Raw genomic sequence first — 27,734 nt, 5'->3', positions numbered from 1 at the left:
CCTCCTCCAGAAGATCCTCCCAACCCAGGGATGAAACCCATGCCTCTTATGTCTCCTGCATTGGCAGGCGAGTTCCCAGCGCCACCTGGGAAGCCCTTTTGAACTTGAGTTTTATGATCATGAATATAATATTGAACCTTTGTTAAACATCTGTAAAATATAAACATTTTCCCACCTTTCTATAGGGTTGTGAAGACTTTAGCCCTTTGCTGATCACAGCAAGTATTTAATAAATGATAACTTGGATGGTGGTTTTACATGACTTGCTTTGTGTTATGTATCTTTATTATATATGTTAAGGGAGTTTTCTTTATTTACTTATGTGATTGCTTTCATTTGACTTGAGACCCAGGTTATTTTTTCAAGTTGCATGTATATGTATATTATATATACTTATCACTTAAGTAATTGCCTTTGTTTAGTGCCAAAGTATAAAGATGTTGTATACAACAGGCCTAATTTATCAGTGAAAATAATTACTTCCACTTTTGAGAATATTTTACACCTTTGGTTGGGGTGATTTTGTTTTACTGTTTTGGTAAGTTTATGATTTGAAAAGTTTCTGCTTTTTGTTGAAGTATGGTTGATTTACAGTGTTATATTAGTTTCAGTTGTTCAACACTGTGATTCAGTATTTTTATAGATTATATTCATTTAAAGTTATTGTAAAACACTGATTATATACCCTATCTTGTACATTGCAACCTTGATCTTATTTATTTAATAATTAGTAGTTTGTACCTGTTAATTCTCTTCCATTGTCTTGCTCCTCTCTTACCCCTCTTCCCAGTGATAACCACTAGTTTGTTCTCTGTGACTGTAAGTCTGTTTCTGTTTTATTATATCCATTTGTTTGCTTTATTTGGGGGATTCCATATAGAAGAGAAAATATACAGGATTTGGGTTTTTCCCTCCGACCTCACTAAGCATAGAAGTTTCATAATAAGCACAACTCTATGGCTCAACTCATTTTCTAACCATATCTCTAAAGTACTAGCCAAAAATACATTCTCCATAATCATATTGTCTGGATTTAAATTAGGCTGTATCACTACTATCTACAAAACTGCTAATCATCATGATCTTGACTTTCTAACTTCAGGAAAGTTATTTGATTCTGTGTCTGTTTCCTAATAGTTAAAATGAAAGTAATAACAATATATACCTTTTAGTGTAGTTCAAAGGACTAAATCAATGATCATATGTAAGGGACTTACCTCAGTGTACATTGTATAGTAAGCCCTCAGAATACTACTTTTGCCCTTTTTTATCAAGATATAATTGACATAGAACATTTGTGTTAGTCTTAGGTATGCAACAATGTTTTATATATCTGTATATAGTGAAATGATTACCATAGTTTAGTTACAGTCTATGACCACTCAGAGTTACAATTTTTTTCTTGTAATGAGAATTTTAAGATCTACTCTCTTAGCAACTTTAAAATATACAATACAGTATTGTTAACTACGGAGAAGGCAATGGCAACCCACCCCAGTACTCTTGCCTAGAAAATGGACGGAGGAAATGAAAATGCTTATCCTGCCATGGACGGAGGAGCCTGGTAGGCTGCAGTCCATGGGGTCGCTAAGAGTCAGACACAACTGAGCGACTTCACTTTCACTTTACACTTTCATGCATTGAAGGAAGACATGGCAACCCACTCCAGCGTTCTTGCCTGGACAATCCCAGGGACGGTGGGGCCTGGTGGGCTGCCGTCTATGGGGTCGCACAGAGTTGGACACGACTGAAGCGACTTAGCAGCAGCATTGTTAACTATACTCACTATGTTGTACATTACAATCTGAAGATTTACTTAATCTTATAACTGAAAGTTTGTATGTTTTGACTTCATTCATTTGACCACAGATATTGTATTACATCTTGTTATCTTCGTTTCATCATTCATTTAACCTATACTTATTGAGTGCCTACTGTATGCCAGGCACAGTACCAGATACCGAACCATCACTGAACAAAACAAAGTCAGTGCCCTCATGAAACTTATGTTCTAGTGCAGGAAATTACAAATGAATATTGATATCAGGAACTGATGATAAACAAGTCCTATGAAGAAAAATAAGAAGATGGCACATAATGGTGTTATGTAAGGTTGAATGTTCATTTTAGCTGAGACCATGCAAGTACCTGGAGAAGAATATTCTTGGCTAAGGTAACAAGAGTCTTGAGGCAGTACCATTCCTGATGGATGTGAAGAACAACAGCATCCTGAATTCCACTCCTATATCAGACTGTCTCCTGAAACTCTCCACTTGTGTTTCCACCATAAGCATTTCCAAAATAACATTCTACAACAAAACTCTTATGCTCCTTGTATACATAAAATTTGCTGTTAGAGTGTTCAGTAACTGCACAACTGCTCAATCTAATCTATAAGTAAACCCTATCAGTTCTACTGTTTAATATGCCCACTCCATCCACAGTGGAGTGAACAACAGAGAGAGTAATGTCAGATGAGGTCAGAGAAGTTGATGATGTGGGGTTTAGTAGACTGTGATAAGGACTTTGGATTTTACCCTGAAGGTGATGAGAATGCAAGATTTTGATAAGAGGAATGATATGATGTAATTTATATTTTTTAAAATTGCTGATTTTGTAAATAAAAGATTTTGAGACCATAGAAGCTGGAAGAATATTTAAGAAGCTATTTCATAATGCAAATGAAAGCTATGAGGAAGCCTTAGATTAAGTGATGGTGGTGGGGAGAAGTGATTGGATTGAGATTAATATGGGTATATTTGAAAGTAGAGCTGATAGGATTTACTGATGTATTAGATGTGAGCAGTTATGCAAATAGTGGCACCACTTACTAAACACCGTAAGGTCAATTTTTAATGTATGTTAGCAGCATAAGAGCTATGTTGTAGAGTATTATTTTGGAAATGCTTATATTGGAAATACTCCACTTAAGTGGAGATTTTCAGTAGATAGTTTGATAAGAATAGAGTTCAGGGGAGAAGTCTGGATTAGAGATAAAAATTTGGGAATTGCCTCTGTGAATGATATTTCAAGTCACTGTACTTGATAAATAAGTTTGAATAGAGAAGAAGGAAGTTATGAATATAAGTCTGAGATGTTTAATATTTATCCGTCAAGAAGAGGAAAGGATCCAGCAAAGAAGACTTAGAAGGTACAGCTGGAGTTAGGAGGAGAGTGTGTTATCTAGAAACCTAGGGAAGAAAGTGTGTCAGGGAGGAAGAAGTGATCTACAGTTCTAATGATGTTGGAAATTTAAGGAGAGGGTCTAAAGTAATTTCTAGGAGGGAGAATGTAGACAAAGTAGACTAAGGCTGCTCAATGGCCTGGCAGTTCTAGAGCCCATTTGAGGTGTAAGGTCATAAATTTAAACTGAGATCTTGTCACCATGGTTTTTATAGCCATATTAATCTGCTCAGTTATGAGTACAAAGTAGAGAAAGAGTTAGATTTAGGGTTGAGATTTTTCCATGCAGGTATGAAAGAAGAATAGAGGGACAGGGGAGTTGTGTACATGCAGGAGAGTAATAATAATGAGGTGCCATAAAATCCAAGATGGCTAAGGAGGGAAGTGGGGCCAAACTCTGTGTACTTCAGCCAGACCAAATTTCTGCTGCCACTAGCCACATTCTGCTTTCTCACCTCTGCCTGTTTTCTGGGATGCCCTACTCCTTTCTCCTTCCTGCCACCTTTCGCAACTACCAGCCCAAACAAACACACACATACCCAATATCCATATGTTCAAATTCAATCCATCCTTCAAGGGATAGCAGACATGGTGCTTCCTTCTTAAAATCTTTCCTCATCAGCCCAAGTGATCTTGTTTCCCTTTTGAGCTCCTGTAGTACCAAGCTGGGTTTTATAGATTAGAGTATGGTATTTTACCTCTCCTACTGCAGTGTGGGGTTACAGGGCACTTGAGTATGTCCCTGTATCCTTAGCATTTAGCTCAGTTGATGTGCAGCAAAGTTTGACAGGTCCATGAAAGTCTCAAGTAAAATGATTTCTTCAGTGTTTACCAAAGCAATTTTTGAAGCCAGTATTTCATAGAGGTTACTTTTACTTTCATCTGTGTATTCTTTTCTATTCACTGTAGTCTGTAGCAGTGCCATGTTGTTTTTAATTATTATTTCATTTATTTATCTTGCAGGAGCACCTTTCCTTAAAGAAATATGTTATTGACATTGTGGTTGAAAGTACAGCTCCACCAGAGCCTTTGAAAGATGGAGAAGAGCGGCAGAAAAATAAGAAGAAAGCCAAAAAGATAAAAGCACGGATGAACTTCAGGTACGAAAAGAAAAAAGTGAAATTGTTAGTCTCTCAGTCATGTCTGACTCTTTGTGACCCTGTGGACTGTAGCTCACCAGACTCCTCTGTCCATGGAATTCTCCACGCAAGAATACTGGAGTGGGTAGCCATTTCCATCTCTAGAGGGTCTTCCTGATCTAGGGATCAAACCCAAGTGTCATGCATTGCTGGTGGATTCTTTACTGACCAAGCCACCAGGGAAGCCCTCAGGAACTATAAATGTGCTTAAAAACAAAGAAAAAGTTTTAGTGGTGTATCATTTTTAATGTAAATCCAAGGAAGACTCTCTGCCCCTCTCCAAAAGTTTAAACTTGTTTGCTTCAAGAAAGCCTTGAAAATAATACTGATGAGCCTAATTTATAGCCACTTTCTTTGATTGAGAAAGAAAACTGAATATCGATCTAAAGCCCTTGCTTTCACCTGTTAAGAGCTCTTCTTATAATTGGATGCCAAAGCCCTGCCAAACTTGTGCCTCCTTCAGCATACAATAGTATGTTTAAGTATGTGTAAACCAAGCCTATTTTTCTTTCCAACTATTGATTTTTAAATGAAGTATCAAAGAAAATCAATAGCAATCAACAAATAGAAGTCTGCTGGCTGTAGTGTCAAATCCCATGACTAGGTTTAATCAATTTGGTTGCCTGTCACAACAAGAGAAAGTTCAAGAAATATCTTGAAATGGAAAGTGAGTTGTCAGACCTGTAGTTTATCATCAGCCTCCAAAGTGACATCTGAGGATCAGACAGCTGTGTAGTACATCATTACCTCACAAGCTCTGAGCATCATCTGATGACTGATGAGTCTTGTTCCAGGACACAAATGTAGTTCCTCCTTAGAAAATAATTCTTTGCTATTTGAAGAAAGGTTGTCTGAATACATTGTTGCACCTTTATTCCTAAATGGTTAGAAAAAGAGAAGCTTGACGTATGGAATTATAGAAATACAGGTCTAGAATAATGGTGAACAGGTAGTATCTCTCTATAGTTTCCAATTTCAGATTGTAATTAAAAGAAGATGTCCATTTCATCTTACATAATCAGTGGAAACTTGAGAGTACTCATTCAAGCAAAGAATAGAAAAGGCTTTTTTGGTTGTTTTTTTTTTTTTTTTGTAGTTCCTTGAAGTTTCTAAGAATAGTTTTAGAGTATATACTTTAGGGTATTACTGGCCTTCGTTTCTAGTTTATGCTGAGAACTTGCTGACCTCCAGAAATGGTATTGAGTCCATTCTTTGGACCTTTCTCTTATTCCTCTATGTACACATTCCTTTGGTTAGTTCACCAGGTGTTTGTATTCTCCACCTGTTGATGACTACTGGTTTTATATCTCTTCAATTGTACTCAAATTTAGTGTATCCAAAACAAGTTCCTGCTTTCTTCTCTGCATCTGCCCCTCCAAACCTCTCCTTCTAGTTTTCTCTGTATTAATAACCAGGTAAGTCTATTCTAGTTGTGTATGCCAGAACCCTTGAAATTGTCCTTGACCTTTTTCTTTCTCCCACGTCTCATCCAGCCTAACTGCAAATCATGTTAGCTTTGCTGTAAAGTACATTCAGAGACTCTTTCTCTAGCATCACTACCTCCCCCCTCAATCAAGCCTCCGTCATATCTCACCTGGATTATTGCAGTACTTCCCTGACTAGTCTCTTTGTTTCTATCCTTGGCTTCTCACAGTCTATTCTAAACATGCTGACCAAAGTGAACCTGTTAACATGTCAGATCATGTCACTTCTCTTCTCAAAGCCTCAGGGCTTTTACACTCCAGTTTTCCTCTTTCTGGACAGCTCTCCCACATATATCCGTAGAGCTTAGCACTGTTACCTCCTTCAGGTCTTTGCTGAAATGTTAACCTTTTCAGTGAGGCTGTCCTTCGGGCTCTGATATATATATATATATATATATATATATATATATATATATATGTACACATATATATAGTAATGCTAGGTTATTAAAGGAAATCTTTAAATTATAGGAAAAATCCTATAATTCTGATGCTGCTAATTTTTTGGCATATACGTATCCTTCTATGCTTACATACCTATATCAATAATTTTTTTTATTGCAGTATGATTTATGTAAGTGAATGTAGAGATCGCTAATACACAGTTTGTTGAGTTTTGTCAAACCTGCATACTCACGTATCATGTGTAAGAGCCTTTGATTGTTTCACAGTGTCTTTGTGTCTCTTTCCAGTCAGGCTTTCACCACCCTTGGCTCTTGGTAACCACTGACCTGCTTTCTATCCTCATAGGGTAGTTTTTCCTATTCTAGAAATACATACAAACGAAGCCTTTGTGGCTGACTTCTCTTACCAAGTACAGTTGATCCTTGAACAATGAGAGTGTTAGGAGCACTGACTGTCCATTCAGTCAAAAAATCCACACGTAACTGACAGTTGGTGTTCCATTTCTGCAGTTCCTCTGTTGGTTAAACCTCCACGGGTTTGGCCAGCTGGGGACTGTGTAGTACTGTGGTGTTTACTATTGAAAGCAATCCAAGTATAAGTAGACCCATGTAGTTCAATGCCATGTTGTTCAAGGGTCAACTGTATACCATTTTTGAGATATATCTGTGTTTTGACTTGTGTGTAGTTAGTTTTTTTTTTTTCATTTCATTTCATACCATTGTGTGCATATTCCATAAATTTTTATCTGTTCATCTAATAGACATTTGGGTTTTCACTTATTTGGCATTTGTAAATTAACCTATCAAGTCTTTAGGTGTATTTACATTCTCCTTTCTCTTGGATAAATACTTAAAACTGAAATTCCACATTTTTTTCACAGTGGTGGTACTATTTTACACTTCCATCAGCAACCTGGGGGAGTCCCAGTAGCTCAACATTTGTCAATACTTGGTATTTTTAATTTTTAAAATTTTAATCTTAATTCCAGTTTTAGCATAGTTGTGTCTCGTGATTCTAATTTGCACTTCCTTAGTGATTAATAATATGTATTGAGTATCTTTCCATGTAATTTTTCACCACTCATATCTTCCCTTATGACGTGTCTTTGAAGGTTTTTGCCCATTTTAAAAGTTGAGTTGTTTGTCATTTTATCTTTGAGTTGTTTATATATTCTAGCTACATGTTCTTTGCCAGTTATGTGTTATGTGATTTTTTTTCTGAATCTGGAGCTTGGCTATACATTTTGTTAGCAATAGCTGTTGATAAGCAAATGTATTTTTAATTGTGATGATATCTATTTTATCAATATGTTCTTTTTAGGTCTTATGCTTTCTGGGTTCTAAGAGATTTTTGTCTGACCAAAGGTTAAAAAGCCTTCATTTTTTTTTTTTTTCTAGAAGCCTTGTAATTTTAGTTTTAGCATTTAGATTTATGATCCAGCTCAAACAAATTAGTGGGTATAATATGAAGAATAGGTCCAGGTTTATTTTTCTGTATAGCCAGCCAGTGATTCCAACACTATCCACAGAAAAGATTTCCATTCCGATTACGATGTTTTAATACTTTGGTTAAAAAAAGAAAATCTCCCCTATGTGAGTAAGTCTGTTTCTGGACTCTCCTCTTCTACCCTGCTTTTCTATTTTGACACCTAATAAAAAATATAAATCACCCCCTGAAGTCTGAATCTGCTTCTGGTCTGTTCTCTTCCATTATTTTGTTCCTTTTCACACTGTCTTGATTACAGTAGCTTTGTAGTAGGTCTTAAGATAAAGCAATAGACGTCTTCAACTTTGTTTTCTTTTTGAAGTTTTGTTTTTCCAATGTCTTACATTTTCACAAAAATATTAAGACCAGTTTTTACTATCTAAAATTAAAAAGTCTCTTGGGATTTTGATTGGCATTGCACTGATCTGTAGATAAGCTTAGGAAGAAAGGATATCCTGATAATTTTGAATCTTCCAATTCATGATGAGATATGTATCTGCATTTGTTTAGAGCTTATGTAATTTTTCTAGTAGTTTTTTGTAATTTTCAGTTTAAATGCTTTACAAATACTTCATTAAATTTATCCCTAATATTTTAAGTTTTTGTTTCTATTGAAAATTATATTTGTAATATTTTTTGTTGTGAACATATAGACAGAATTACTATTTGTATATTCACTAGCTATTGGGACCTTTCCAAATAGACTTATGAGCTCTAATAGTTTTATAAATTTATAAGATTTCTTTATGTACGTAAACATATCAGAATAAAGTCAATTTTATTTGTTTTTTTCTACTTAGTATACTGTTTATTTTTTTCTATTGTCTATTGCACTGTGTTGCACCTTCTACAAAATATGAAACAGAAGCTTTGGTGCTGATCTTAGGGAGAAAGCAGTAGAGTTTTCACTATTACGTTATATTAGCTATAACATACCTTACAGTTTCTGTAGATGTCATTTCTCAGATGGAGGGAACTTTATTCTATTCTTAACTTCCTGAGTGCTTTTTTCTTAGATTGATATACCATATTCTCACATGCCTTTTCTACATCTATTAAAATGCACTCTTTCATTTTTATCAGTTTGGTGCATTATGTTGACTTGTTATGGCAGCTTTAGTGAGATATAATTTGCAACCTATTCCCATGTAGGGTATATAACTCTGTACTGACTTTTGAGTGTTAAGTCAACCTTATACCCTTTTAATAAGCCCCATTTTCTCATTATATATAATTTTTTTGTATATTGTTGGATTAAGTTTGATAACTGTAAAAGATTGGTACATTTATGCTCGTGATGTATGTCGATCTGTAGTTACAATATCTTTGTGTTTTGTAATCAAGAGAATGTTGGCTTGCTTAAGTGGGTTGAAAACTATTTGTGTCTGCAGGAGTTTCTATAGGATTAGAATTAGTTTTTTATTTAAATTATGTATATAATCAGTGAAGTCATACTTTGTATTTCTTCTTCAGTTTTGGTATTTTGTATCTTTCAAGTAGTTTGTCCACTTCATAGCAGTTGTTAAATTTATTAACACAAAGTTGCATACATTATTCCATTATACTTCTGATTTCTAGTCCTGCACATAGGAAGCTTGGAAATCACCACTCACTCCATCCTAACAACAGGTAAAAATGTGAAAAAAGTGAAAAATCAGCAGCTCTTCTTAGATGCATAAGATACATGAAGTAACAGTGTAGGATGCAGCCTTCCAAATTGGACAGACAGATAAGCAAATAGAGAAAATCACAACGTAACAAGAGCAGAAACCTCTGTGGAAATCAGTACTGGGGTAGGAAAACCTGAGCTATAATTGATGACTCTCCAGATGTTCAAGGTGGACAAATATGGGAGTCAGAACTACATGAGATCCCCACACTTCTGTTTACTTCACTTCTAAGAGCTTGATCAGGTTCTCAAAGTGAGTATCACAGCAAAATGCTTTTGCTTCCAGCAGGGAATAAGGAGCTGTTTTGAAATATGCCAGGGCATTTTGTTCTTCTTAAAAATGTCTGCCTTCCCACCACCACCCTGTTACCAATATGAGACCAGAATAAAATAATAGGCCAATACCACTGATGAACATAGACGCAAAAATCCTCAACAAAATTCTATCAAGCTGAATCCAACAATACATTAAAAGGAGATCAAGTGGGTTTAATCGCACGGATTTAAGGATTTTTTAGCATCCCTAAATCAATCAGTGTGATACAACATATTAACAAATTCAAGAGTAGAAACCATTATGATCATCTCAGTAGATGCAGAAAAAGCTTTTGCTAAAATCCAGCATCCATTTATGATAAAAAAAAATGCTCTTCACAAAGTGGGCATAGAGGAAACCTACCTCAACATAATAAAGGCCACGTATGACAAACCCATAACTAACATCATACTCAGTGGTGTAAATCTAAAAGCATTTCCTCTAATATCAGGAACAAGACAAGGGTGTCCATTCTTGCCATGTTTATTCAGCATAGTTTTGGAAGTCCTAGCTATAGCAGTCAGAGAAGAAAAAGGAATCCAAACTGGAAAAGAAGTAAAACTGTCAATGTTTGCAGATGACATCATAGTATACATAGAGAAAGATGGTACCAGAAAACTACTAGAGTCCATCAGTGAATCTGATAAAGTTGCAGCATACACAGTTAATATACAGAAATCTATTGCTTTTCCATCCACTGACAATGAAAAATCAGAAAGAGAAATTAAAGAAACAATCCCATTTATCATTGCATCAAAAATAGTACCTTGGAATAAATCTGCCTAAGGAGGCAAATGACCTATACTGTGAAAAGCATAAGGCACTGATGAAAGAAATCAAAGATGACACAAGAAGATGCAAAGATATACCATGTTCTTGGATTGGAAGAGTCAGTATTGTCAAAATGACTGTGCTTCCCAAGGCAATCTACAAATTCAGTGCAGTTCTTATCAAATTACCAGTAACATTGTTCACAGAACTAGAATCAAAAATTTTAAAATTTGCATTTTGATACAAAAGACCCTGAATAGATAAAGCAATCTTGGAAAATGAAAAATCAGGCTCCTTCAGACAATACTACATAGCTACAGTAATCAAGACAGTATGGTACTGGCACAAAAACAAAAATAAGGTCAATGATGCAGGAAGGAAAAGTCCAGAGACAATCTCATGCACCTGTGGTCACCTAATCTATGACAAATGAGGCAAGAATATACAGTGGAGAAAAGACAGCCTCTTCAATAAATGTTTCTTGGAAAGCTAAACAACTATATGTAAAAGAATGAAATTAAAATATTCCCTAACACTATACACAAAATTAAATTCAAAATGGATAAAAGACCTAAATGTAGGACCTGACACTATAAAACTCTTAGAGAAAAACATAGGAAAAACACTTTTTGACGTAAATGGGACCTGCTGCTGCTACTGCTAAGTCGCTTCAGTCGTGTCTGACTCTGTGCGACCCCATAGACGGCAGCCCACCAGGCTCCCCCGTCCCTGGGATTCTCCAGGCAAGAATACTGGAGTGGGTTGCCATTTCCTTCTCCAGTGCATGAAAGTGAAAAGTGAAATTGAAGTCGCTCAGTCATGTCCGACTCTTAGCGACCCCATGGACTGTGGCCCACCAGGGTCCTCCGTCCATGGGATTTTCCAGGCAAGAGTACTGGAGTGGGGTGCCAATGGGACCTACTTAAACTTAAAAGCTTTTGCACAGCAAAGGAAAGCATAAGCAAGAGGAAAAGGGAGAAAATATTTGCACCAGGCTGCTCTGTCCCTGGGATTCTCTGGGCAAGAATATTGGAGTGGGGTGCCATTTCCTCCTCCAATGTATGCATGCGTGCTAAGTCGCTTCAGTCATGTCTGACTCTATGGACAGCAGCCCACCAGGCTCCTCTGTCCACAGGATTCAGGATTCTGGAGAATACTGGAGTGAGTTGCCATTTCCTTCTCCTGAACAGTAATGTAGTTTCCTTAAAAAAGCTAAAAATAGAACTACCATATGACCCACTACCAATCCCACTGCTGGACATATAACTGAGAAAGCCATAATTGAAAAAGACACATGTACCCCAGGGTTCACTGAAGCATTGTTTACGATAACCAGGATACGGAAACAACCTAAATTTCCATTGACAGATGAATGGATAAAGAAGATGTGATACATATATATAATGGAATTTTAATCAACCGTAAAAAAGAATGAAATTGGGACATTTGTAGAGATGTGGATGGACCTAGAATATATCATACAAAGTGAAATAAGTTAAAGGAAAACAAATATCATATAGTAACACATGTATGTGGAGTCTAGAGAAATGGTGCTGATGAACCTATTTGCAGGGCAGAATAGAAATGCAGATGTGGAGAAGAACATGTGAACACAGTGGGGGAGGGGGAGAGTGGGATGAACCGAGAGATTAAGTTTGACATAAATGCACCACCATGTGTAAAATGGATAGGTAGTGAGAACGTGATGTGTAGAACACCACAGCTTGGTGTTCTGTGATGACTTGGTTGGTGGAATGTGAGGGAAGGAAGATCAAGAGGGAGGGTATATATGTATACAGATAGCTGTTTCACTTCGTTGTACAGCAGAGATTAACACAACATTGGAAAGCAATTATACTTCAGTTAAAAAAAGAAAGAATGAAATAATGCTATTTGCAGCAACACAGATGGACCTAGAGATTATCATACTAAGTGAGTGATATAAGTCAGAGAAAGACAAATCTCATTATCACTTATATGTAGAATCTAAAAAAAATGATACAAATGAACTTACTTATGCAACAGAAAGGAACTCACAGACATATAAAAGAAACTTATGGTTTTCAAATGGGGTACTTGTGGGGGGGATAGATTAGTAGTTTGAGATTAATGTTTACATACTATTATATATAAAATAAACTACAGGGATCTACAGTATAGCACAGGGAACTGTACTCAATATCTTGTAATAACCAATAATGTAAAATAATCTGAAAAAGAAAAATACATTTATATGTATCACTGAGTCATTTTGCTGTGCAAAATTATGGATTAACTATAATTCAACTTTTAAAAAGAGAGTGAAAGTGAAAGTCACTCAGTCGTGTCCAGCTCTTTGCAACCCCATGGACTGTAGCCTGTCAGGCTCTTCTGTCCGTGGAATTCTCTAAGCAAGAATAATGGAATGGGTTGCCATTCCCTTCTCCAGGGCATTTTCCTGACCCAGGGGTCAAACCCAGGTCTCCTGCATTGTAGTCAGATTCTTTACTGTCTGAGCCATCAGGGAAGCCCATAAAAGAGGGTAGTGGCATTTTAGCTTGCCCTGAGCATATCTCAACTTCCCAACTCAGCAGAAGCTTTGAAGACAATCAACTGCATCCCTGTTACAGGTATCTAATACTGGAGAAGAACAGATCTTGTACTCAAAGAACCATAGCTGTTTTGACCTCTCTGATGGTTCTCTGAAAGGTTAGTTTTAAGAGTTTGTCCTTCTTTTGCCTAACTCAGAATTCTCCCAGAGCTGAGGAGGTTACCTGGGGATAATTGTCAAAACAATATGAAGGCAAATGTATTAATTGATGATACCTGGTGCAAGGAGGGCATGGCAAGCCACTCTGGTATTCTTGCCTGGAGAATCCCCATGGACAGAGGAGCCTGGCAGGCTACAGTCCATGGGGTTGCGAAGAGTTGGACATGACTGAGTGACTAAGCACAGCACACAAGTACAAGGATATACAACTAGTATAAATAATTGACTAATAAAAACTTGCAGGGAAAGGTTGAGGATTAAGATGTTTTGGGAAACAAAGGCTTTGAAAATCTCCCACATACTCTGAGAAATCTAGAAGGCCACATGTATCCCCAGGGTTGGGTACATGATTAGATAAGACCCAAGACAACCCTGGAGTCTTTTCCCTACCCGACCATCAGGCTTTTATGCAAGCAGGAAGTGAGGGCTAAGACAGTGTTGTAATCTGCCTGACTGTGTCTTGTTGGCTTGCCACAACACAGTCACACAGCTCATCTGCAAATACTAGTTTGGGACTCTTTGTTGTTATTATTTATGGTATTCAAAGAAATCTCTTGGATCACTAGCTGATAATGATGATGATGATAATGATAATGATGATAATAAAATAATGAAACCAAGACTTTAGGGATCATAATGACAAAGAATATAAACTTTAGAATATTAGTTCAGAAAAGTCACTAGACAAATGTACAACAAGCAAAAACAAACCCTGAGAGAAAAGAGAATCTGATTTCCAGAGTTGCCACATTATAATGCTTAAAATATCTGCTTTTTTAATATGGCATTGATCTTTTTTTTTTTTTTGTAACTTTAAACACTTTATTTTGTATTGGGGTATAGCCAGTTAACAATGTGGTGGTAATTTCAGGTGAACAGTGAAAAGACTCAGCCATATATATACATATATCCATTCTCCCCCAAACCTCCCTTCCATCCAGACTGGCATGTAACATTGAGGAGAGTTCCATGTGCTATACAGTAGGTCTTTGTTGGTTATCCATTTTAAATACAGAGGTGTGTTCTTAAGGAAAAGTTGCAAAGAAAAGTCATGCAAAGAAAAAGAAAATTGGCCCATACTTTGTGGAGGAGGAATTAAGAGAAAGTGTCCTTGGGGAAGCCCAGACATTGGCCTTCCTAGACAAAGACTTTAAAAATTTTAAATGTACTCAGAGAAGTAAAGGAAACCATGTGAATGATATCTAACCAACTGGAAAAGGTTAATAATGAGATTTAAAAAAATTTTAAGGAACTAATAAATTTTGTAGCTGTGAAGTACAAAAATTGAAATGAAAAATTATTTGAAGGGTTCATCAGGTTATCTGAGCAGGTAGAAGAAAGAATTGGTGACCTTGAAAACTATTAATTGAGATTATCCTTTTTATAGAAGAAAAAGAAAAAAGAATGGGTAAAAGTCAGAGACCTGTGGGACACTACCCAGCATACCAACATAAACATAAGGGGCATCCCAGAAGGGGAGTAGAGAGAGCAAAGGGCAGAGGACATTTGAAGAAATATATCTGAAAGTTTTCCAAATTTAATGAAGTATATGAATCTGCAGATCCAGGAAGTTCAACAAACTCAAAGTAGAAGAAATGCAGAGATCCACGCTATGACACATAATCAAACACTGGGCGATAATGACAAAGAAAATCTTAAAAAAGAAACAATTCTTCATATATAAAATATCTGCAGTATAAGAACAGCTTATTTCTATAGGAAAATATGGAGGTCAGAAGCTAGTAGGATAAACATATTCAGTTTCCTGGTAGAAGAAAAAAATTGTCAACCAAGAATTCTGTACTTGGCAAAATTTCAAAAATGAAGGAGAAATTCGTACATTTTATGATAAACAAAAGCCAAGTGTTTGTCTCTAGTAGACCTGCACTTCAAGACGCTCTAAAGGAAATCTTCAGTCTGAGATTTAAAAAAAAAAAAGTAGACAGTAACCTGAATACATGCAAAGAAATAAAAAACACTATAGAAATAACTATATAAGTCAGTGTAAATGTAGTATTTTTTAACTCCTCATTTTTCCCATTTGAATTAAAAGTGAACTGCACAAAATAATAATTATAAACCTATGTTTATGGGCACACACTGTATAAAGCTGTGATTTATAATTCTAGCATAAAGAATAAGTGCTATATTGTTGTTGTTTAGTCGCTAAGTCGTGACTGGCTCTTTTGCGACCCCTAATGGACTATACTCCATCAGGCTCCTCTGTCCATTGGATTTCCCAGGCAGGTATACTGAAGTGGATTACAATTTCCTTCTCCAAGGGATCTTCATGACCCAGGGATTGAACCCACATCTCTGCTTGGCTGGCATCTTCTTTACCACTGAGCCACCTATATAGCCAAATGCTATATAGGAACACTTTTGTATACTACTGAAACTAAGCTGATATTAATTCTAGCTAGATTGTTATGAAAGAAGATGTTAATTATAATTCAGGTCACCTACTAAGAAAATAAGCAACTAAACAAATATATATGTATGTATATATGTGTGAAGAAATGAGAGTGGAATGAAGCTGGTACATTTAACACAAGATAAAGCAGTAATGAAAGAAATGGGGGACAGAAGAGAGCATAGGTGAAATAGCAAAATGGCAGAAGTAAATCTGTCCTTATCAGTAATTATGTTAAATATAGTTTCATTAAAGACTCCAGAATCTGTTTGTAATGCAGGAAACTTGAGTTTGATCCCTGGGTCAGGAAGATTCCCTGGATAAGGGAGTGGCAGCACACTCCAGTGTTCTTTCCTGGGACTGAGGAGCCTGGCAGGCTAGAGTCCATGGGGTCACAAAGAGTCAGACACTCCTGAGTGACTCACACTTTCACTTAAAAGACTCCAGTGAAAGATACAGATTGGCAGAATGAATTTTTTAAAAATGATTCAACTATATGCTATCTACAAGGGACTCACTCAATATATAAGAACCCAGCTGGCTTAATGTGAAACGAAAGTAACAGATACTTCATGAGAAGAATAACCTCTGCAAGATAATGTAGCTAAATGATATTAATATAATACAACATATACTTTAAGACCAAAATTGTACAATAAAGGAAGAAGGACATTTTTTGGTGATGAAAGAATGAATCCGTAAAAAATATATAACAATTACAAACATATATGCATCTGAGAAAGCCACAAAATACATGAAGGGAAAACTGGCAGAATTGAGGGGAGAAATAGGCCGTTCACCAGTAATAGTTGGAGATTAAAGCAACTGAAACTCTATACTTTGCTGGTAAACGTACAAATTGGAATGACTCATTTGATAAACATTTTGTAAATTAAGGTTAACCAGGTGCTTGTCATATAGCTCAGCAATCCCACTTCTGTATTTATCTAAGAGAAATTAAGACATTTATCCATGCAGTAATTTGTCTACACATGTTCATAGTAGTCCCAGATTGGAAAGTAAAATATCCAACTGGTAGTGGATAAACAAATTATGATATCCAGAGAATGGGACACTGTAAAGCAGTGGAAAGGAATAAACTAATAATATATTCAACATTATTAAAGACTCTTAAAAGATTTATTCTAAATGAATTAATTCAGACACAGGAGAGTATGTATGATTGTACTGATTTGATATTCATAAAGCTTTAGGGGTAGAAAGTAGACATCTGGTTGCTAGGAACGAAAGGGTACGGGAAGGGGAAAGAGACTTATTGCAAAAAAAAAAACCTAAGAAAACTTTGTGAGTGGTAGAAATGCTTTACATCATGATTGTGGTTTCATTTATATTGGTAGGCCCAATTGTGAAAACTCATCAAATTATAGGTTTAAAACTTGAAGTCTTTATTGTATGTGAATTATACCTCAATAAAACTGACCCAAGAATGAAAAAAATTATAAACACAAAAAATGAACATTGTGAAACCAAAGCGTAGGGTTGGGGCAGAAAATATCTGAAGTAACAAGAATTTTTTTGGAGTAAGAAAAAATGGAAATAAACTATTTGACATTTGTGACAGTGAGAAAATTAAACTTATGGGGATATAGTCAAAAAATTACTCAGAATGAAGTTTTAACCTTAAGTTACTTTATCAGTTGAAGTAGAAATGATCTAAACAACTCAAGGATTAGAACAATTTTCTAATTTCTCCTTCCTGAAAAATGGTACAGATTTATTTATTTTTATTTAACAAATACACATATGGCACTTATAATGTACTATATCTTTATAAAGATAAAAACAAGTTAAATAGAAGTTGATGAGATCTAATTCTTTGAGCATATTGGTAACAAAAGAGCCTATGAAAAGGCTAGCCAAAAAAATGGAGTAAATAAATATCCCACATTATGGCTGAGAAAAAGTATAATCATGATAACAAGGAGACTAAAAGTGAGGAAATGTAGTATACAACATGACACTAATAAATTTAAAACATTAATAAAGTGAGTCATTATCTTAAAAAGTAAATAATGAGAATTTAATTATAATAGAGTATTCAGTCTTAGCTCTCATTATTCCCATATTTTAATCTTTTGCTCCAAGCAAAGGGATCTGTACACAGTTCCCTCAGCATAACTTGTATTTCCCTCTGTGTCTTCATTATTGCTCACTTCTCTCTCCTGTTAATGGCATTTTCTTTTCGTGTACTCAGATACTACTTATCTTTCAAGCAGGTACACTTTCCATTTCCTTGAGGAAACTCCCCCTAGCATCTTAGGTGGTAATGAGCACTTGTGACAGTTTGCATTTGTTACCTACTCAGCTTTGCAGAATTATGTGCCTTTTAATGCTGTTTCTTCCTCTTCCTTGTGGAGAATAAATATCTTGAATAGCTCCACTATGTATATACCTCATCCGTGCTGTATATAACTCTTATTATCCCCCATATTCTAGTTTAGTTTATACAGAATATGAACTCTGGAAATAAGTATTTAATTGATTGTTAAAAGTGAATCAAGACAAGATTCAAGTTAGGGAAAAGTGCTTAACTACCATTTCAGGTAGAGTTAGGATATCTTTGTTTGGTATTATAATTTTCTAGTTAAATGTGCACAAATCGGAGAATGTATTCAGTCTTTTCCACTTGAAGCCTCAGATGAAGAAATGTTTTGATATAATAGACAACTTCTTAAGCCTCAATTTCTTTTCTGTAAAATGAGGAAAAGACGTATTTTTTAAGACTTCGCAAGACAGTACATAGCTTCTGGCGTATGTGCCTGGAATGCATTGAACCCTACATAATTGTTTTTTCCCACCTTCATATGAGGTCACAATTGCAAGTACAGTGTGGATATTTCCCCATTTTGATATGCATTAATATTTTTGGCTGAGAGCAGTGAGCACATTGAGAGCATCCCTGCCTCAGGTGGTAAAGAATCTGCCAGCAACCCAAGAGACTTGAGTTCGATCCCTGGATTGGGAAGATCCCCTGGAGAAGGGAATGGCAACCCACTCTAGCATTCTTGCCTGGAGATGGACAGAGGAGCCTGATGGGCTACAGTCCATGGGGTTGCAGAGTTGGACATGACAGAGTGACTAACCCTCACTTTCAGTGAGTGCATGATAAAGAATCTGCCTGCAATGCAGAAGACCCAGGTTCAATCCCTGGATCAGAAAGATCCCCTGGAGAAGGGAATGGCAACCCACTCCAGTATTCTTGCCTGGGAAATCCTGTGTGCAGAGAAGCCTGGCAGGCTGTAGTACATAGGGTTGCCAAGAGTTGGACACGACTGAGTGATTAACACTTTTACTTGCAATGTGCACATGTAGTTTGAAACATACATAATTTAATGTTTAATTCTAATTTAGTTATTTCTTCATTCCCAAGCATAACCTATGGTAGATTGATTTTTTTCTCTCATTAGGCCTGGTGTAATTTGCTTCTTTCAGGTTTTTATGAAGCAGTTTTTTGTTTTGTTTTTTTTTTCACCAGTCATCGCTGTCTGGATTGGTGTACATTGTGATTAGTTCTTTCACAGGTCACTGATTAGAGGCTAGAACCCTTTGGATGAATGGTCAAAATTTAAATTTTGACCTCTGAAAAGAGAAATTGAAAAATTAAATCATTGTTAATATATTGTAAAAGTAGCATTTGCTGATTGTTGACCTATTGATGGCTTTTAAGTGCTGGAACACGCAAGCTGAAGCTTAGTTGAACAATGACAGAGAAGTGTTATTAGATTTTTGCAGACTTTTGGCATTTAGTCTGTATAAACAACAAAAGCAGAACAAAATAAATCTTTTGAGTATCTGGTCATCATTTCCACTGCCTTTTAAAATTACTTCTAGACTTCAATGACTATTCTTTACACAGAAGCACTGTACGAAAAAGAACTTACCATGATGGTGTGGTCACTCACCTAGAGCCAGACATCCTGGAGCGTGAAGTCAAGTGGGTCTCAGGAAGCAATACTATGAACAAAGATAGCAGAGGTGACAGAAGTCCAGCTGAGTTATTTAAAATCCTAAAAGATGGTGCTGTGAAAGTGTTACACTCAATATTTCAACAAACTTGAAAAACGCAGCAATGGCCACAGGACTGAAAAGGTCAGTTTTTATTCAAAACCCAAAGAAGGGCAGTGCCAAAGAATGTTCAAACTACCACACAATTGCACTCATTTCACCTGCTAGTAAGGTAATGTTCAGAATCCTTCTGGCTAGGCTTCAGCAGTACGTGAATTGAAAAATTCCAGATGTACAAGCTGGGTTTAGAAAAGGCAGAGGAACCACACATCAAATTGCCAACATCTGTTGGATCATAGAAAAAGGAAGGGAACTCAAAAAACACATCTACTTCTGCTTCATTGACCCTCTAAAGCCTTTGACTGTGTGGATAACAACAAACTGGAAAATTCTGAAAGAGATGGGAATACCTGTCTTACCTGTCTCCTGAGAAACCTGTATGCAGGTCAAGAAGCAACAGTTAGAACAGGACCTGGGACAACAAACAGATTCACAATTGGGAAAGGAGTGCATCAAGGCTGCATATTGTCACCCTGCTTATTTAACTTTATGCAGACACATCATGCGAAATGCTGGACTGGATGAATCACAAGCTAGAATCAAGATTGCCAGGAGAAATATCTACAACCTCACATACACAGGTGATACCACCCTAAGGGCAGAAAGCAAAGAGGAGCTAAAGAGCCTCTTGATGAAGATGAAAGAGGAGAGTGAAAAAGCTGTCTTAAAACTCAACATTCAAAAAACAAAGATCATGGCATCCAGTCCCGTCAGATCAGATCAGATCAGTCGCTCAGTCGTGTCCGACTCTTTGCGACCCCATGAATCGCAGCATGTCAGGCCTCCCTGTCCATCACCAACTCCCGGAGTTCACTCAGACTCACGTCCATCGAGTCAGTGATGCCATCCAGCCATCTCATCTTCTGTCGTCCCCTTCTCCTCCTGCCCCCAATCCCTCCCAGCATCAGGGTCTTTTCCAATGACTCATGGCAAATAGAGAAACAATGGAAAGAGTGGCAGATTTTATTTTCTTGGGCTCTAAAAATCACTGTGGACAGTGACTACAGCCTCAGAATGAAAAGACACTTGCTCCTAGGTAGAAAAACTATATCAAACCTAGATGGCATATCAAAAATCAGAGACATCACTGTGCCAACAAAAGTCCATATAGTCAAATCTATGGTTTTTCCGATAGTCATGTACAGATGTGAAAGTTGGACGAGAAAGAAGGCTGAGCACAGAAGAATTGATGTTTTAGAATTGTGGTGTTAGAGAAGACTCTTGCGAGTCCCCTGGACTTCAAGGAGATCAAACCAGTCAATCTTGAAGGAAATCAACCCTAAATATTCACTGGAAGGACTGATGCTGAAGCTCCAATACTTTGGCCACCTGATGCAAAGAGCCAACTCTTTGGAAAAGACCTTCATGCTGGGAAAGATTGAGGGCAGAAGGAGAAGGGGGCATCAGAGGATGAGACGGTTGGATGGCATCACCAACTCAATGGACATGTGTTTTTGCAAATTCTGGGAGATGGTGAAGGACAAGGAAGTCTTGTGTGCTGCAGTCCATGGGGTCACAAAGAGTTGGACATGACTTAGCAGCTGACCAACAACAACAGTAATTTTGCATTGAATACCTCTTGAGGTACATTGATATTCAGCCATCTTAACCACCTTGTAGAAACTTAATATGGTTTCAAGATTAATTATGATTTTCATATTTTTGAAAAATAACCACCATTCTGTACCAAGTCCCTAACTCAGATATGTTTTTATGATTTTCTATCCTGTGAGGAAATATGCATTTTTCAATCTTTTTGGATTGCATTTATAGTATTGTAAAGAAGCAGTGTCAGAAATGGAATTGTTAAAATTCAGCATAGTAATATTCTTAATACTGGGAGGGGAAAAACATAGCCAAAGTTTTATTTTGGTATAAAAATTAGCAACAAAATAGCTAACAGTGATAAAACTCTTTTCTCTCCAGGGCCAAGGAATATGAGAGTTTATTGGAAGCAAAAAATTCTGGTTCGGACTCACCTTATAAAGCAAAGTGAGTATTTTAGCCTACATTTTATTTATTTGTCTCTTTAGTCTCTGCCTATAACAAAAGTTTACCTGAACCATTATTGTTTGCTTGTGGTCATAGACTTTTGTATCCGATGCCTAGGATATTATTCTTCTAACACCATATCATATATCCAACTGAGGATGATTTTGCCAGGGGTCATTTGTCTGCATCTGTGGATATGTGATAATATTTTTGTTATCACAGATTGGAAAAACTGGTGCAGCTGCCATCAAGTGAATAGAGGCCAGGGATGCCATTACCCTTTTTTCAGTGCGTGAGATAGTCCTCCACAACAAAGGAGTATCTCATTCAAAACATCAGTAGTGCTGAGGTAGAGAAACCCTATTTGAACAAAGCAAGTTTTGCCAAGGCTGTACTGATTCTTACTCTGAGGAGATCTCGTTCAGGATTGTTGCTGGGGCCACTTGACAGAAATTAAAAGATGCTTACTCCTTGGAAGGAAAGTTATGACCAACCTAGATAGCATATTCAAAAGCAGAGACATTACTTTGCCAACAAAGGTCCGTCTAGTCAAGGCTATGGTTTTTCCAGTAGTCATGTATGGATGTGAGAGTTGGACTGTGAAGAAAGCTGAGCGCCGAAGAATTGATGCTTTTGAACTGTGGTGTTGGAGAAGACTCTTGAGAGTCCTTGGACTGCAAGGAGATCCAACCAGTCCATTCTAAAGGAGATCAGTCCTGGGTGTTCTTTGGAAGGAATGATGCTAAAGCTGAAACTCCAGTACTTTGGCCACCTCATTCGAAGAGTTGACTCATTGGAAAAGACTCTGATGCTGGGAGGGATTGGGGGCAGGAGGAAAAGGGGACGACAGAGGATGAGATGGTTGGATGGCATCACTGACTTGATGGATGTGAGTTTGAGTGAACTCCGGGAGTTGGTGATGGACAGGGAGGCCTGGCATGCTGCAATTCATAGGGTCGCAAAGAGTCAGACACGACTAAGTGACTGAACTTAACTGAAGTGATTGGGTGTAAGTGTAATTACTATGTGTACTAGCTAAGGAAACAAAAACATCGTCATTTTGTTTGTCTCAAATAGACTGCCAATAGCGGGGCCGTGAGAGAAGGGCACTCATATAATACTGCTGTTGGGAGTGCAGATCGGTATGGTCTTACAGAAAGGCCGTGTGAATCTGGAGCTTAGGATGTCCAGTTTGGTTTTCTTTTACTTTTAAGATCTTTTATTCATTATATATACACGATTAAGTTCCAGTACTTAAGGTTTTATTGTTTAATTATAGTTGATTTACAATGTTATGTTAGTTTCTGATGTACAGAAAAGTAATCCAGTTATACATACGTTGTTTTCAGATTATTTCCCATTATAGTTTATTAAAAGATACTGAATGTAGTTCCCTGTGCTGTACAGCAGGACATTGTTGTTTATTTTATATGGTTTGCTGGTCCCAAACTCATCTGATTTATCCCCCTGCTACTTTGGACATCCAGTTTAGACTTCATACTGCCCAGTGAAATAATGAAAAATATGTGCAAATATTTATATACAAAGATAACTATTTTTGTTACTTTCAGTAGTGAGAAACTCAAGAAACAACTTACATGCCACAGATGGAGGAATATCTATAAGCAGTTGTTAACTGCTTACAAGTTGTTAACTGCTAACAAGGGATATAAAAAAATGACTCACAAAAGTTAAAAGACAAATTGTACTCTTGGATAGAAGACAAAGTATAGTAAATTCTCTTTAAATTCTCCTACAAATATGTGATTTCAACAACATAACAACCTTCTTAAAGCTAGAGATAGAAGCATTTTAAAGAACATATAGAAAAATAAAATTTCCAGGAAAAAAATTTTTAAAGAGGGGAAATGAAGTAGGATTCAGCTAACAGGTGGTTAAAATAGTTTTGCATTGGCATGTAAATAGTAATACAAATTAACGGACTCGGTTTTTAAAAACAATCTAGAAATCGATCCAAAATTTGAGGAAATTTAATATATGACACAGTATAGTGTTGGCAGAGATGGCCAGAAGTTGCTGAATGGATTATTCTCTTGGTAATCTCATTTATTTTCATGACTAAACAACTAGTATCTGGATGGACTTTATTTATTTTTTTAAATTTTATTTTACTTTTAAACTTTACATAATTGTATTAGTTTTGCCAAATATCAAAATGAATCTGCCACAGGTACACATGTGCTCCCCATTCTGAACCCTCCCCCCTCCCCCCTCCCCACACCATCCCTCTGGGCCGTCCCAGTGCACCAGCCCCAAGCATCCAGCATCGCGCATCGAACCTGGACTGGCAGCTTGCCTCCTACATGATATTCTGGACTTTAGATTCTTGTTTCCAATCCAGACCTGTCCCCAGAACTCCAGAATACAATATCCAGCTTTCATGTTAGCATTTCTACTTGGATGTCTCTCTGTTCACTTGAATGCCTTAGGTGAACATGTGTCAGGGTAGACTCCTGAAATTTGTTTTCAAAACTTACCCCTCCTATTTTTGTTTATCTTAAGAAATGGCAGGTCCATCCTTACATTAAGTCATCTAAAACTTTAGAGTCATCCTTTTTCTCAAAAAGCTTAATTATTGTAACTGATTGAAATAGGTAACCAAAAAGGAGATGAAAAGACATGTCTCCTTATAAAATTATTCTATTTAATAAATGAAAATGACTTTCTCCAATTTCCCTTCCCCCTAACCAGAAAAATTCAGTCCTATTATTGTTAGATGAGAGCACCACCAAGCAGCCATCTGCATTGGCTGGATGACTGGATCAGTGGGGGCAGAGTGGTGGCTGTCAGAGCCTGAGTGGACCAAAGAGGGGTGGCCAGATGTGAAGGTCCAGAGCCGAGCAGAGCCTCCATGTAGGGTAGGACACTATGGCCTGGTGTGGGGAATCAGAACCAAGTGAGGAGGGCATATCCATGGAATGTCATCCTTGCCCAGTCTGTCAGGGGAGCCTTGTAAAGGCTGTGAAACCTATGCATGGGTGAGAAGAGCAGAGGAGACCGGTGTGGGGAGTCAGAGCCAAGCAGGTAGATAATAGTGTACATAAACATGGATGGGTGATATGTTAGGGGGGTTGTTCCCATAAGTAAATATATTAAGGATGTTGGAAGACATATTGCTCACTGTTAGAGAAGAGAGTTAAAAAGTATACTCAAGGAGAATAGAAAATCCTGCAGTGATGAATTGGAATTTTAGATATCAGTTTTAACTTGTATTTTCCAACATATATGTAGAAATAAATATATGTAAAGTGTAGGGATACACACACACACACGACCTTGGAACAATGCGGAGTGGGGTTTAGAGGTACTGACCCTCTGAGCAGTCAAAAATCTGCCTATAACTTTTACAGTCAACCCTTCCCCTCTGAGGTTTTACATTCATGAATTCAACCAACCATGAATCCTGTGGTGCACACGTAGTGTAAAAAATCTGTATAAATGGACCTATACAGCTCAAAGCCCTGTTGCTCAAGCATCAGCTTTTTGTATATATAATTATATATATTTTATAATATTTATATAAAATAATGTACACACATTTTCTAGATCTTTCCACTGTGGGTGAGGGCCTGGGAACAGCAGCACCTTGATAGCATTGAGCACATCTAGTATTAAGTGTGAGGATGACATAGTTCCCTGAAGGGGTAGATGGGTTCTTTATTCACAAGAAAGGATGCTGGAGGCAACGATGAAAGATGTTCCCTATGGGACGCAGTATATGCACACTGGCTTTCTTCATCTTATATGAGGATTTCTTAAACTCTTACATTTAAAAATACAGGCTTAGGCATATAACTTAAAAATGAAAGGGGAACCTGTAGCCTTAAATTTAAACTATGTACCTCTCAAATAGAGACGGTTTAAAAGAAAAAATGGAAGTTAATATATTTATGTCTTCCTGCCCACCACACTAAAGAACAGGACACAGTGTCCCTTCTTACACTTATAAATCTTCCCAATGGTCCTAATGAACCTCCCAAAACTTTACTGTGATAAAAGTTAGGGCTCCTTAAAGAGGAGCCCTTACCATTTACCAGTAACAGATTTGAACTGAGAATTGTTAAAATGTGTTCAAATTTTGAGAAGAAAATATCTGACCTTAAAAAATTCTCCACAAAGCCATTTACCTGTCAGATACTTCTCATGTTCTGGGCTAGGAATTACGAAGCCTTTAGTTTTTCTTTTCATGCTAGAAAAATTATCTGCCAGAATTTACACAAATAGCAATTTCTGTATTAAAAAACTGCACCCTCTAAACAGCTCCTGTTCTTGCCCTGTAAGGAAACTATAACTTTCAGGAATTGAGTCCTGTGACATTCAATCATTATTTATAGTATGAATCAAAATCGAATGCTTTTCTTCTTGAGAGGAGCTATGTTATTTGTGGTACTTGGTGGAGGCCAGGAATGAAGCAGAGGTTTAGCTCATGTTACCACAGCATCCCCTTCATTTGGCATTCTTCCTTGAAGGGTAGGTTCATATGAGTCCCAGATTTGATTTACCTCAGGGCGAAATATAAGCCTCTTGTATTCTGTGAATTAAAATGGTCCTTGTGCCTCTCTAAATACCCCTGGTTTTCAGTGGAATGTGAGCATTCTTGGTAAGAGTACTACTAGATTCATATGCATCTATTGCTGTGGCTGGATATTTAGTTACATGGTGTGCAGGCTTTATTCAGCCAAGAGCTGAAGTGGCTACTTATCTGTCACACAATGGAGTTTGCTGCCAATATTCGTCCACGTGATAAGGTCAGTTACTTTAATCGGATGGGACTCTAGCCCACATTCGATTAGGAGGAAAAGGACTATGTTGCTCTTAGTCTATTTTTGTATTTTTTATATTCTCGAAATGTTAGGTTGAGACTTTCTGTCAGCAAGTAGTAATAAGAGTTGATTATTTATTGATTATTTATTCAATGTCTACTTTAGTGAATGGTGTTAGGTACATTACATTATCTCTAATCTTCAGAAGCTCTGAAGAAAAAAATATATGTATATATAATCTCCACTTTTAAGTTGAAGAAATTGAGATTGAGTATTTAAATAACCTCCCCACAGTTTACATAAAGCCAAAATTTAAGCATAGGTATTTCTGATTTTAGAGTTTGCATTTGTTCTGTGACTTATCAAAGTAAACTCCATATGGATAGCTTAGATTTAAACTGGAGTTCACAAGCGCCTTTTTGAACTGCAGTTGCTATTGTATTCTTTGAGGAATTAAAGATTTTTACATAAATAGGTGAAACTGTGTTCTAGGATATTATTCATTTGTGAATAAAATTTTCTTATTGAATTGACTAATATGGTGTGGAGATAAAGCATGAAATCTGAAGATGAAAGGCATAGGTTCCTACTTCCAATAGTGCATTTACTAGCCATGCAGCCTTGGGAAAGTCACCTCATCTTCCTAAGCGCTAGCATTCAAACAGGGATGGATAATGTTTTTCAGAGGACAAATGAGATCATGTACATGAAAGTATATTGTAATAGAGATTATGGATATTATAAGACTGGTATAAAGAAGAAATTTCTTCTTAGACCATATATCAGTGCTTCTAGAGTGTGCTTATGTAACGGTGCTGTGGATAAGATGGTGAATGGTTCGACAGCAGCCCTCCCTCATAAGGTTCATATTGTGCTTCTGCACTGTTCAGTATGATAGCTTCTAGCCACATGTGGCTGTTTAAATTATCAAAATTAAGTTAAGTTAGTTCTTCATACCGAAGCTCCTTCACTCTAGGGAATGTGAGCCACAACTGCTGAGCGTGCGTGCTGCATCTGTTGAAGTCCTAGAGACGCTGCTTAGAAACAAGGGAAGCCGCCACAAGGAGAAGCGTTGGTACAACTGGAGAGTGTCCCCCACTCGCTGCCACTAGAGGAAGCCTACACGCAGCAACGAAGACCCTGTACAACCAAAAACGAAATAAAATGGTTAATTTTTTTTTTAAGTCCTGCACTCATAGTAACTGTCTTTCAAGTACACAATAGGTACGTTTGACCAGCAGCCACCAGGTTGTACATA

The 27,734-nt window shown here is 37.0% G+C and overlaps 1 protein-coding gene across 5 annotated transcripts in view; it reads left to right on the top strand.

Moving 5' to 3' along the window:
• SCAPER (S-phase cyclin A associated protein in the ER) overlaps positions 1-27,734 on the top strand; it is a 421,796-nt gene that overhangs the window by 171,615 nt on the left and 222,447 nt on the right. For all 5 annotated transcript variants that reach the window (XM_070775326.1, XM_070775324.1, XM_070775325.1 and 2 more), the window contains 2 exons: positions 4,147-4,283; positions 21,627-21,692. In XM_070775326.1, coding sequence (XP_070631427.1) covers positions 4,147-4,283; positions 21,627-21,692 — 203 coding nt within the window. The remainder of the gene's footprint in view (positions 1-4,146; positions 4,284-21,626; positions 21,693-27,734) is intronic.

This window comes from Bos indicus, chromosome 21 (assembly GCF_029378745.1).
Source record: "Bos indicus isolate NIAB-ARS_2022 breed Sahiwal x Tharparkar chromosome 21, NIAB-ARS_B.indTharparkar_mat_pri_1.0, whole genome shotgun sequence".
In the NCBI taxonomy this organism is placed as follows: Eukaryota; Metazoa; Chordata; class Mammalia; order Artiodactyla; family Bovidae; genus Bos; species Bos indicus.
The sequence above is the reverse complement of the archived record's forward strand: the minus strand, read 5'-3'. Positions and strand labels throughout refer to the sequence as shown.